The sequence below is a fragment of the Pseudopipra pipra genome, chromosome 1, assembly GCF_036250125.1.
Source record: "Pseudopipra pipra isolate bDixPip1 chromosome 1, bDixPip1.hap1, whole genome shotgun sequence".
Lineage (NCBI taxonomy): Eukaryota > Metazoa > Chordata > Aves > Passeriformes > Pipridae > Pseudopipra > Pseudopipra pipra.
Genome location: NC_087549.1, coordinates 71,521,801 through 71,535,064, shown reverse-complemented (window position 1 = coordinate 71,535,064; position 13,264 = coordinate 71,521,801). Strand labels below are relative to the sequence as shown.

Genomic DNA, 13,264 nt, shown 5'->3' with positions numbered 1-13,264 from the left:
GTCACTTGGTCTCTTCAGCCTGGAGGAGAGGAGACTGAGGGGAGACCTCATCACAGTCTACAACTTCCTCGTGAGGGGAAAAGGAGGCAACCAGTGACAGAGCTTGAGGAAATGGTCTGAAACTGAGTCAGGGGACATCTAGGTTAGGTATTAGGAAATGGTTTTTCACCGAGAGGGTGGTTGGACACTGGAACAGGCTCCTCAGGGAAGTGGTCACAGCGCCAAGCCTGACAGGGTTCAAGAAGCATTTGAACAATGCTCTCAGGAGCATGGTGTGAGTCTTGGGCTGTCCTGCACAGGGAGACGAGTTGGAATCTATGATCCTGATATGATTCTATGATTATTTCTTCTAATGTGCACATTTTTATTCAACCATCAGAAAAGCTTAGAAAAATTTTCTGGGAACTAAGCTTTTTTCTATCATGCTACTTTTCCTTTACATAAATGGAATTTCAGCTAATACTTGGTTTCAGTGGGAAAAAATAATTTTCTTTGATATGCCAGTTTTGCTTCAGAACAAATAGCAGCAATTACTTAAAAAATTAATGGTGTAAAAGAAAAACAAAGGAAAATTTTGAACATCCCCTCTAGGCAAATGACATGAAAGACTTCTACAAATAGCAGATGTATCTACTAGTGATGAATCAAACCTTAATGGCTTGAATCTTCTTCTGTTTTTCCAACTACCATTGGGCTTCAGTGTACAGTGTTTAGCTGTTATTTGAAAAATCTTCACCTTGTACTAGTTTAGTGTGCAAGTTAATCATCATCCTCTGCTGTTCAGCTTTTTACCATGCAGTGATTTAGTGATGTTTAGATTACTTTGGCTTGAAGATGAGGAATGAAATATTAAAGGGGCAAAAATAAATGTGTAGTTAGTCAAATTGCACCTGTTACTAGAATGAAGACATTTTTTGTCTTTATATAGCCGGACTCTAGCAAAAAATGACAAAGTCTGTTCAATTAAGTAGTGCCCTTCAGAGTCCATCTAAGGCTACCAACAATTTGTTTCTTTACCAAAGATACTGGAAAGATTATAATTGCTGTTAGGATGGAGGTTTCTTTTTAATTTGGAACAGTATAGATTTACTTAGACACTCTAATCAAATAGTACTGGCATTGTGACTTAACCTAAGCCACACACACTCAGCCACTCACTCACTTTCCCCCAGTTTGGATGGGGGAGAGAATATTAGAAGTGAGAAAACTGATGGGTTGATATAAAGACAATTAAATAAGTAAAGCAAAAACCATGCACATAAGCAAAGCAAAACCACGGAATTCACTCATCTCTTCCCATGGGCTGGCAGGTGTTCAGCTATCCCCAGGAGAGCAGGACTCCATCATGACTGACACTGGCTTGGGGCTAATGCCATCACTCTGAATATCCCCCTATTCCCCCTTTTCCCCCCATTTTATATGCTGAGCATGATGCTATATGGAATGTCCCTTTGGTCAGTTGGGATCAGCTATCCTGGCTGTGTCCCCTTCCAACTCCCTGTGTACCCCCTGTCCCCTCTCTGATGGGTTGGGGTGAGGAGCAGAAAAGGCCTTAGCTCTTTGTAAGTGCTGCTCAGCAATAGTCAAAACATTGGCTATTGCCAACAAACAGTGTTACCAACACTGTTTCCACCAAAAATCCAAAACATACCCCCAATACCAGATACTGTGAAGAAAATTAACTCCACCACACCCAAAATCAGCACAGGTGGCACACTTGTCAGACACACATGCAGAAATAAGTCACAAACAGGATCAAGACCAGGTTAACAGCAGCCTTCACAATGACTGTGTTTCACCTTTCTCCTCTACCCCCCCTCAGCTTTTCTTCTGTTTCTTGAAAAGAAAAAAGCAAAAATATATAGCTCATTTTGCTAGATTGCTACATGGTAGTACTTGGTTGCACCAACTACTAAAATAAGCCTAAGAATGCATTGCCTACTTAGTATTTTTCTTGGTTTCCCAAACTGGGTATGCTTTTAATTTAAAAGTTTACAGTTTTTATCTGAGGTGTGCTTTTTAGTTTTTTGTGTGTGTGTGTGTGTGAACTAAATAATTTTTCTTTGCAAATCTAAAAATTGCTGAAACAATCTGATCTATAATGTAAACCAAGTGTATAAATTGCCTGTCTTGCTCCAGAAGATTAGGTATATGAACAAATTCTGCTTTAGATTTTGTCTTCGATCTCCTATGTGATGTATATTCTGCAGCAATATATGACATTGTGAATCATGAATCAGTTTTTGATGGATGCAAACCCTGGAAATCACTCAACAGGAGGCAGTATTTGGTTTTGCAGCTTGGTGCTTGACCTCCTTCTGTTGACTACTAAGTATTTAGCTTTTTCATTCATACATATAAAAGGTGTTAACAGTGTACTCCAGAATTTGAAGTCCTGACATAGCATTTACTATTTAATGTCTTATTTTTATTTTTGCAGGGATAACACTCTACAGCCAACCATATGGAGGAGCCTTGCTGGATGAGGACAAAATGTGAGCAAACTCTTAAAATGTATAACAGCGGCAATGAGCAGACAATTGAAACTATCAATTAAATCAGAATATACATTGCATGGAATAGATACTGTGACTTTATAGACACAATTCTGTTACACTGAGTGAAGTATTTTCTAGTACAGACTGTCAAGTCCACTGTTTATATCAAAAATGGTTACATTATTTTGTAGAGAAAAATACTGAATTTATGCTGACTGTGTCAGGACAGTTTTAAACAGGTTAACTGCTTCAAATGATTGTCAAGTGTTTAAATTTTAATTTTCTGTAGCAAAAGCTTTGTTTTATTCAGACTCTAAACACACACTCTGCTGTGTAACTCTTGTATAGTTTTGTAACTTATCTTGTGCCCTGTTCTCTAATTAGATGTTGACAGTGCACATACATTTTGTCCTTGCTCACGGCAGGGGGGATGGAACAAATGATCTTTAAGGTCCCTTCCAAGCAAAACCATTCTATGACTCTATCGTGTTTGCAAACACAATTAAAGGTCCTAATGTCTACTGTTGTTTTGGTAAGAAGTTGGCCTAGAAAATGTTAGCATTTGAGGTTTTTTTCCCCCTTTGTGTTGTGTTTTCATTGTGCCATTTTCCTTTTTAATCTAGAATGGAGAATGTTCGTCAGTGTGGGGTAGCACTGTGTATTATGCTGGGGTTTTCTATCCTTACCGCATCCATTGGAAGTACCATAGTGAAAGACAGAGTATCTGGCACAAAACGCTTGCAGCACATCACAGGCCTGGGTTACAAAACTTATTGGCTTGCTAACTTCTGCTGTGATATGGTATGTATTGTGTGGGGCAACGTGTTCAGGTGTAAATTTTTAACTAGTTTGTCATAAATGAGCAAAAGGAGATATGATCACAAGATACATGAATAAGATTTGAATTGTGCTGAGTAAGAGCTCTTGGCTGTCATGCTAACAAGCATTGGGACACCTTTCCTGCTTTAATACAGGGCAGGGATTACATTCTTTGCTTCCCAAAGCTGAATTGTACAGTATTTGCTAGCTTTAGGCATGTACACTATTTTACAAATAAAAGTAAGTTGGCTAATCAACCTAGACAGAGAGAATCTTCCACACAGCAGCTCATAGCAGGAGTTTTTGTGCTTTTGGCAAAATCTTTCAGACTGGTGGAGAAAACCGAGGATTGTAGTCAACTGTTTTAAGGGATGATTATATTGTCTGTTGTTGCGGATAGCATGAGAGGTACTTATAATCGGCATCTTTTATTTCTGGCAAGCATTGGAACAGGCTGCCCAAGGAAGTGGTCGAGTTACCATCCTTGGAGGTATTTAAAAGATATGTAGAAGAGGCACTTGGGGACATGGTTTAGTGGTGGATTTGGAAATGCTGGATTAATGATTGGACTTGATGTTCTTAAGGTCCTTTCCAAATTAAATGATTCTATGGTACCCAGAGGTTTTTGGAACACTCTGTTTTCATTCAGATTATTCTAATTCTGAAACATTAGATCTTCACCCATCCATGCTTGAAATCAGAATTTTCACACTTGAGCAATCTTGAGGTAAGAGCACATTTCTTCAAATGTTATTTACTTGACCAGTCAATCTTGGTATTCTTTTTTTCTGATGTTTCAGATAAAAGGGCTTGGTTAAAACCTCAGTCCTTCATCATTCAGTTTCTCCTTGTGCAGCAAAGTCAACTCCTCATTATTTTCTGCCAATCTCTCAAAACCTTCTCACAAATTCAAACAGTACTGCATGATCAATCATGATCTGGGAAAGAACAGACACTGCTTTAAATGCTAATTGTGCTGCAGATCATTTAGGGACACTGAACACATGAATATATGAACTGTCAAATTTTAAATCCCTCTACATATTTTAAGTATTACAGGCTGTCTCCTCTATTATGGGTAGCACAATCTTTACTAGGCCTGCAGAAGTATTTGATTTATGAAATTGCTCTCATGAGAATCAGGGTGTTCTTACTGTATTTATACAGGTGAATGGTATTCATTACTGTGTTCAACAAATGGAAAATGTGTAAGTGCTAAGAAAATTTACAGACAGAGAGATTTTTTTCAGATTAAGCATGTGTCACTAGAGAGGCAAAATTAAAGTTTTGGGTTTTTTTGTTGTACATGCCCAACTTCTGTAATACACCATGCTTTCAGGGTAAGATTTCTAACAGAATTTGGTTTAAAGTTCTTTATTTCTAGACAAAAGTCCCAGGTCTGTTGAAACATACTTTGTGACTTCTCTACCTTATTTTTTAAACAGCTTCAGGATAACTGAAACATAAATCTGTGGAGTGATATATTATGATATTTGTATATGGCATTTAAAAGGTACACTGTGAATTAGATGAGGACATTGCATCCATCTACATTTTATTCCATTGCCCTTCTCTTAAAAAAAAGTCTGTCTTCCCAGTAGCAAAGAGGTAATGGCCTCTGGTTTAATTTGGAACAGGTTTTCATTGTACCTCAGTATGAAAGCCCAATTTTAACAGTAAGGGTGTTGTTCTTCTACACTGAATATTTAGCTAGACATTGATTTGTTTCCTCTTGCAGTTGCATCTCAGAATCTAAGTTATATTAGGATAACACTGAATATTATATAAGCAGAAATGCAGGCAGTCATTGCCCTAATGAGCTCAGATTCAATGCACAGAGCAGGCAGACACTGAGAACAGAACTGAGCACAGATTTTCACATCTTGACATTGTTAGTTGCAAGCAGAAGCAGAACCCCTCTCTCTTGTATAGTTTGGTATGAACCCCCTGTACCAATCCCATCCTGTCTTGTTCCGCCCCCCCAAGTATTTGGTTACCAGTATGTCAAGAGACTAAACAAACTTCTTTCCCTGTTGTCTTATGACTGTAACTCTTCTACATACTGTGTCCATTCCCAATAAAAGTTGTCATTTGCTTCATCAGCACACATTGTCCTTCATCCTAAGTGCAATCACACAACACCTACAGGATGGACAAGGGATCAGACCCAGCCAGCTTGGGTTTAGGAAGGGCAGGTCCTACCTGACCAACCTGATCTCCTTTTATGACCAAGTGACCCGCCTGGTGGATGAGGCGAAGGCTGTGGATGTCATCTATCAACTTCAGCAAAGCCTTTGACACTGCCTCCCACAACATTCTTCTGAAAAAGCTGGCAGCCCATGGCTTGGACAGGGGCACTTTCTGCTGGATTAAGAACTGACTGGAGAACTGGGCCCAGAGAGTGGCAGTGAACGGAGCTGCATCCAGTTGGTGGCCAGTCACTAGTGGTGTTCCCCAGGGATCAGTGTTGGGCCCAGTTCTGTTTAATATCTTTATCAATGATGTAGATGAGGGGATTGAGTCCACCATTAGCAAATTTGCAGATGACACCAAGTTGGTGGGGGGAGTGTTAATCTGCTGGAAGGCAGGAGGGCTCTGCAGAGGGACCTGGACAGACTGGAGAGTTGGGCTGATTCCAACGGGATGAGGTTGAACAAGGCCAAGTGCCGCATTCTGCACTTTGACCACAACAACCCCATGCAGTGCTACAGGCTGGGGGCAGAGTGGCTGGAGAGCAGCCAGGCAGAAAGGGACCTGGGAGTTTGGATTGACAGAAAGCGGAACGTGAGCCAGCAGTGTGCCCAGGTGGCCAAGAAGACCAATGGCATCCTGGCCTGGATCAGGAACCATGTGGCCAACAGGCCCAGGGAAGTGATTCGTCCCTTGTACTCAGTGCTGGTGAGGCCACACCTGGAGTACTGTGTGCAGTTGTGGGCCCCTCAGTTCAGGAAGGATATTGAGGTGCTGGAGCAGGTCCAGAGAAGAGCAACAAATCTGGTGAAGGGACTCGAGCACAAGTCCTATGAGAAAACACTGAGGGAGCTGGGGTTGTTCAGCCTGGAGAAGAGGAGGCTCAAGAGAGGCCTCATCACTCTCTACAACTCCCTGAAAGAAGGTTGTAGCTGGGTGGGGGTTGGTCTCTTCTCCCAGGCAGCCAGCAGTAGGACGAGAGGGCGTGGTCTTAAGCTCTGCCAGGGGAAGTTTAGGTTGGATATTAGGAAGAAATTTTTTACAGAGAGAGTAATCAGACATTGGAATGGGCTTCCCAGGGAGGTGGTGGATTTACCATCCCTGGAGTTTTTAAGATGCGACTGGATGTGGCACTTAGTGCCATGGTCTAGTAACCACGACAGTATTGGATCAAGAGTTGGACTTTATGATCTCGGATGTCTTTTCCAACCCAGTTGATTCTATGATTCTATGATTAAAGTCCCTTTTAAAATTGTATCCTTACTATTATCCTGTGACTGAAGCACTAATCAGTGAAACTGCTATTTCTGAAACCAAGCCTCTGTATTCAGAGTATAATTTGATGTTTTGGAGCAATAGCCCCACACGGACTCATTATGTGGAAGAGTTAGCTTGTTAAATGGATGTACTGGAAAGGTCAATAGAAATAGAATTAAGGGGAATATTCTGTAGTTGGATTTATCTTGTCAGGCTGTTTCATGTGCAGGGGGCAGTTTCACAGCAAGTGTGGACTATGAAGTCTCCGATCTCTTCTGCCTATTCCTTCCTAATTTATAGAGTAATTATATTGCAAATATGGAAAAGTTGATTTGTATAGCCCTTCTATGCAAATTAAGTGAAACCAGTAAGAGATGCTCGCCTGCTCAATGTCTTTTCTTCCTTCTGTTGCTAGCTATTTTACATGGTTCCAGTCACCCTGTGTATTGGTGTTATTAGTGCCTTCCAGCTATCAGCCTTCACTTTCCGGAAGAACTTGGTGGCCACTGTTCTCCTGCTGATACTCTTTGGGTATGTGATTGGAAATGCTACCGTGGAATTATAACTTCTGAGAAACAAACATAAATCTTTAAACATAGTTTGCGCCTGCTGCTGGATGCATGGTTTTCTGTCTTTAGAAATAATTATGATTCAGCAAAATATAGTGAGAAAACAAGCTGAAACAAGAGTTTGAAAGTTAAACTCAAAAAGTGGAGGGAGATTTGCTCGCAAGTTAAAAAAAAAAAAAAATTAAAAAATAAACGTACTAGAAATGTCTCAGAGAATACTCGGTCTTTATAACAGTCATTTGCTATTAGAAATTGATTGTATATTATCTTCCAGAAAATGTGGGAATAATAACATAGGTCAGAATTTCAGTGCTTAGCTTTGAAGAATATCATCAAGAAGGTAAGAAATGGCTGTCTTTTATTACAGTTCTAACCATTTTCTGTAATTCAACATAGCTCCTGGAGTTTATATTTCCAATGAGAAGTCCGATGTGAAGTACCGGGCTGGTTGGAGCTTTGTCTCCAAATAGTACTGTGAGACTGGAAAGTTATACCATACTACCCACTTGCTTAGTTTCACATAAAAAAAAAAAAAAAAAAAGACTTCTAAAAAGTGAAAATAACTCATTAAACAGGGGATTGATATATCTATTAACACAAGGTTGTTGAGCCCTGGGTTCAATCAAACTAATGGTCTATTCTGTTCCTTTATTTTTTCCTACATATAGTCCAAAGTGATGTGAGAAATGCTGAGGGTTACTAGTTACAGGAAAAGGCTTCTGAGAAGTTCCTTCCTTATCTCAAGCAACTAGTTGTGACTATCCTTATAGGGGAAATGCTAATCTTACAAGACAGATGTTTAGATAATGAAAAATAACAAGTTCATGAGAGAATGATAGGGAAAGATAGTAGAAAGGACCTTCTGCAAGATCATGACATATTCTATTCCAGGAAGAGTCTCAGATAAATACTTCAAAAAACATCCTGATTTACTATATTGCATCTTAAAACTGTTTTCAAGGTTTTGTGCCTCCAGTAACTCATTCTTTGGAAAACTGTTTTGGTATCCTCAAAACTGGATCTATTATTTGAAATTCCAACCTGTGTTTATTCAGAGCCATACTTCATAATTCTCCTTCATCAAACATCTTTTGCAAGCCCAAACAAGCCAAACCCTCTCTCGTAAAAGGCCTTCCAAATTCCCTGGATAATTCTATTTATAATTTTTCCTTATAACTCTAGTTTGAGCTCATTTCCTGGGCATGAATGGCCAGACTAGTATGAAATATTCTAGAGGTCATGATCAGAGGTCATGATCTTGTAAATAACTTGTATGAAACATCTAAGGTTCATATTTTTCTCCTCTCTATATCGATCTCAGGTACCACTCTCACTTCCTTTGTTCTGCATTTGATAAAGTGATTCCTTCAAATTACAGGCAGAAATTCTAATCAGCCTTATTGCAAAAAATTTACACTATTAAATCTAATCATTTCTTTTATTATCATTACAACTGTTGAATTCTTCTGGTGATCCAGTTGCTGTCACCCTAGTGAAGAATAAGCATCTATAGAAATCTTAGCCAAGCAGTGAATGAAACATACAATACAGATGTACATCTACTGAAAGCATGATGTTTTCTGTGCTGTTATATAGGCTTTGGTCTTGCCCACAGTGTACTACCAAGTGCCAATTATGCTGGCATTGTTTTAACCAAAATGTTGAGTTAAAGTTTGGATATTTCAGGAGAAATAAGCATTGACTGAAAAGCTGGACTGTCCTTTTTTGTTGACCGCTGATGTTCCTTAATCAGCCCAGTATAATCCCTCCTGTACTGATCAGCTTTGGCTGACATAACAGATACTGCAGTGATTTTTAACAAGAAGGTCTATGTATTCAATGTGTATTAACATGAATTAAAAATACAATAGCTGTCAGTTGTAAGTTTAACACATCTCAAGGACAACGATAAAATTCAGTTTCCAGTCTTCCTCTTCTACCCTTTACTTAACCTAAAGACACAGTAAAGGTGATGAAGCCCATTGTGGTAGTTTTATCCTTCCCCAGTACTGCTCATGTAACTCTCATTCATCTACATGCCATCATGCATTGTTTTCCCTTTTAAAATGTCTCTTCAATGTAAATTTGTGCAGAGGTTTTGATCTAGAATAAAGATAAAAATAGCTCTGTTATATAAAATACGTAAATGGTGTGCCAGAAGGGAGTATGCTTGAAAGAGTAATCAGAAGTTTCCTAGTGTTCTACCTTAACAGTGATTTTCTTTAAAAATATAATGATCTCTTAAATAAACTGCATTTTTTTCTCTTTTAGATGATAGCAGATGTGTTTTATAGTCCAAACACTTAAGCACTTTTGTCCAAAATGTTCTCTCTTTGATATCACAAAATAATAAATTGCAATTGAAGCTGAAGGAAAAGAGGATAGAAATGTAGGTGTGACCAGCAGATACTTTGAAGGCTGCATTTGAACATTATATAATTTTAGTATTCTGAAAGTCTTACTCATTTCCTAGCAGCTATAAGCAAACAAATCAAATTTTGCTTTAATTTACAGCAGAGTAACAGCACTCTAAATCATGTCTCTTTCCTGAGCTGTTTCCAAGGATGGACTTGTATTTATGATATTGTAATTCAAAGCAACACTGAGAACAGTGATTTTGGTATGTGCATGAAGTGAACAAAAGATTGTGTTATTAAGACTGGCAACAGGACACTGAAAAGTATAGTGTGACCTTGAACACTTACAATATTCATTTGAGATCCAAACATTGAGTAATTTAACCTTTATTGTCCTGTAAACTGAGGATAACATCATTATTACTTCCCAGTTTGTTTCTTAAGGGAAAGGATTTTTACATTCTCCAATGCAAAAAGTTCATCTATAAAGTACAGAACACTGAATTCAAAAGGATCTTTCATGGCTTGTAATCTAAAATGCTGTTTAATACAATGAAGAAGTCCATTCACAGATTTTTGGCTAGTTACTCTTGCATTGAGCTCACTATTAAAACAGTTATATTAATATTATATAAGAAGTATTTACATATACACTACATATATACTTATCATCATGCAATGTTATGCACTGGTACCTATACTCCTGCAGTCTATATACTGCTGGTTTGATAGATATGTCTTGTGCTATGTTGAATGGAAAATAAATTTCCTTTACATGACATGCATGCTCATCAGATTGCCTGGGCATTGTTTTAGTCTTTATAAAAGTCTCTTTATAAAAAATATAAATACTTCCTTTTGGATAGGCGTGATTTGATTTGTCAGAATAGAGAGAGGGTGTCTTCCCTCCTCATTTAAAGATTTGCATTGAAGGTAATGTAGCCATGGACGTGCTGTCTTATCCTCATTGTGCTATATTAACTGATAACCTGGTTTAGGTAATAGCATGGTCTGTAGGATATTTCAGTTCTCAGATATCACTGGCACAGTTCCAGTTCAAGGATTATTGTTTTTTTCTTCTTTTTTCCACCCTCTTTCTTTGCTCACTCCCTTCTTCCTCTTTCATTCTTTTTTTCTTTTTATGAAAGCTTCTAAGGAAACCTGACTGCTCAGGATCCATGATTTAAGTATTTGATTTTAATTCTATCTCTATGTTAACGTGCATGGGTTTGCAGTCATTCAGAAATCAGGATTGTGAGCTGTCTGAAATAGTAAAAGTAAATATCTGCAGTTGATATATGCAAAAATGGATCATATCTGCCCGTCACATGGCAGTGTACATCTATGGAACCAAAAGGTACTTTGATAAAGAAGATATATCCAAAATTTGTCCTTTTTTTTTTTTTTTATCCATTGTTCAGAAGACTTGTTTGTATATCTTAAAAATAAGGAGTAAAAATTGTGGTTTTTTCTAGTGTGATAACTGACTTTTTTCTGGGAGGTGAGGCAAAAAAATAAATTTTTTGACAATTTTTTTTCTTTAACTTTCAGATATGCAACTTTACCATGGATGTATCTTGTATCCAGATTCTTCTCAAGTTCAGATGTAGCTTTTATTTCTTATGTCTCCTTAAATTTTGTGTTTGGCCTGTGTACCATGCTGGTGACTCTCTTACCTCGTCTGTTAGCTATAATTTCCAAAGTACAGGTCAGTATAAAATCCTTGATTTAACTTTTTCATAACTGAGATGTATGCACACACATACATGCATGGGGTTTTTTTGAGTTTGTATATATGTATGTTTATACATATGCACAGATAAGATTTTTCCAGCAGAAAAACATATGTTTTTTTAAAACATTTATGATTTTTCTCTTCTGGTATACACTGCATTGCTTGTTACCATCTTGAATTTTAACTTCTCTATAACCAAAAAAAGCATGCTGTAATAACGGGAAAATGTTTTTAATTGAAACTTTGACATTTTCTAGACCATTAAGTTGTAATTGGCACATAACGGGAGCTGTTCTGGTCCATTAAATAGATTATATGCATTGTAAAATGTGTTTGAATAATATTGACACAAGAGATAAGCCGCGTATTCTTAGGATCAGTAATGCCCTGTATAAATAGTAATATGCATTCTCATTCCATATATGTAAATTTTCATTAGTTGTAATGGTATTTAAACAACTTGATGGAGAGGAGAACTCAAATGTGTATGAATCTTCATGCATGTACAGGTCAAAAACTTGATGTTTGAAGTCAGATCTGGATTATGTGTCACTCAAGTTTGTCAGCAGATTTGTTGTTCATTTGGGTTTAAGTTGGTGATTTATATTTGATAGTATTCAAATACTAAAATTTTAAGAAAATAGAATGATCATGGCCACATGTTTTGATACTGTCTTGAACCTCAACTAAGTTTAGAAACCCATATCCCCAGGTGGTCTAAAATACAATAAGATATGAACCCTGCCCAGAAAATGGTTCACAGTATGCATTTTAGAAATCAGTTCACCTTGACTGAGATTGAGATTTGAATGCTGTATCCAGCTATTTGCAAGTGTGCTTATTGTGCTATTGGAAAAAACTAAATTTCTGGTTTTTTTGGTTGGTTTTCTTTTTTTTTTTTTTTGGTTTTGTTTTGTTTTCTCTCCACCCATCCTTGCTGCATCTTAATACAGAGTTTTCAGAACATCTACAATATCCTCAAATGGGCATTCATCATATTCCCACAATTCTGCTTAGGCCAAGGCTTAATAGAGCTTTCGTACAATCAGATCAAGTTTGACCTCACCAGTAACTTTGGAATAGATTCATATGTGAGCCCGTTTGAGATGGATTTCCTGGGCTGGATTTTTGTGGAAATGGCTCTTCAGGGAACATTGCTACTTCTTTTACGTCTTTTCCTTCATTGGGATCTCCTCCAGAAGCAAAGGTGTGTTACCATTATTATTCTGCTGTAGTGGAGATGGAACTGATTTTTACAGAAAGAAAGTGGTGGGTTCCTTTGAACACCTGAAGGTGAATAATTTTGATAACATAGTGTACCTAAATTAATGGAAACTACAAAAAAAATACTTATAATAGTTGTTGTTTCGCTCAAATTCTGATGAGAATTAATCACAAAGCTGTAAGGGATTGTAACCAGGGAACTAAGAGTTATTCAGAGTGCAGCAGTGGCCAATTTTCTATATGTGATTTATTATCATCTGTTTTAGGGGTCATTGTTCAATTAACAACATGGTCAGCCCATCAGAAGATGTTGATGTAGAAATGGAGCGACAGCGACTCTTTGGTGGAAGAACTGGTAATGATGTGCTACTTCTGTACAACCTCAGGAAATGTTATGGAGGTTTCAGTAAAAAGAACACAGCTGTGGAAAACATAAGCTTGGGAATACCAAAGGGAGAGGTAAAGAGGTCTTTTTGTTCCCTTGTATAAAGTAACACTTCATTCTGAACAATTGTTTGAACATCCTCAGTGTGTCTACTGTGAAAGATCTGTAGATAACAGTAGAACAACTTCAATTGGAGTAATTTCTGAAAATCAATTACTGGAGAAAAGTAG

General features: G+C 37.7%; 1 protein-coding gene across 1 annotated transcript in view; it reads left to right on the top strand.

Moving 5' to 3' along the window:
• Nucleotides 1–13,264, top strand: part of ABCA13 (ATP binding cassette subfamily A member 13) — a 171,420-nt gene that overhangs the window by 115,604 nt on the left and 42,552 nt on the right. Inside the window, exons 42-47 of the mRNA XM_064660769.1 lie at nt 2,441–2,495; nt 3,122–3,299; nt 7,180–7,295; nt 11,242–11,398; nt 12,379–12,632; nt 12,916–13,108. Coding sequence (XP_064516839.1) covers nt 2,441–2,495; nt 3,122–3,299; nt 7,180–7,295; nt 11,242–11,398; nt 12,379–12,632; nt 12,916–13,108 — 953 coding nt within the window. The remainder of the gene's footprint in view (nt 1–2,440; nt 2,496–3,121; nt 3,300–7,179; nt 7,296–11,241; nt 11,399–12,378; nt 12,633–12,915; nt 13,109–13,264) is intronic.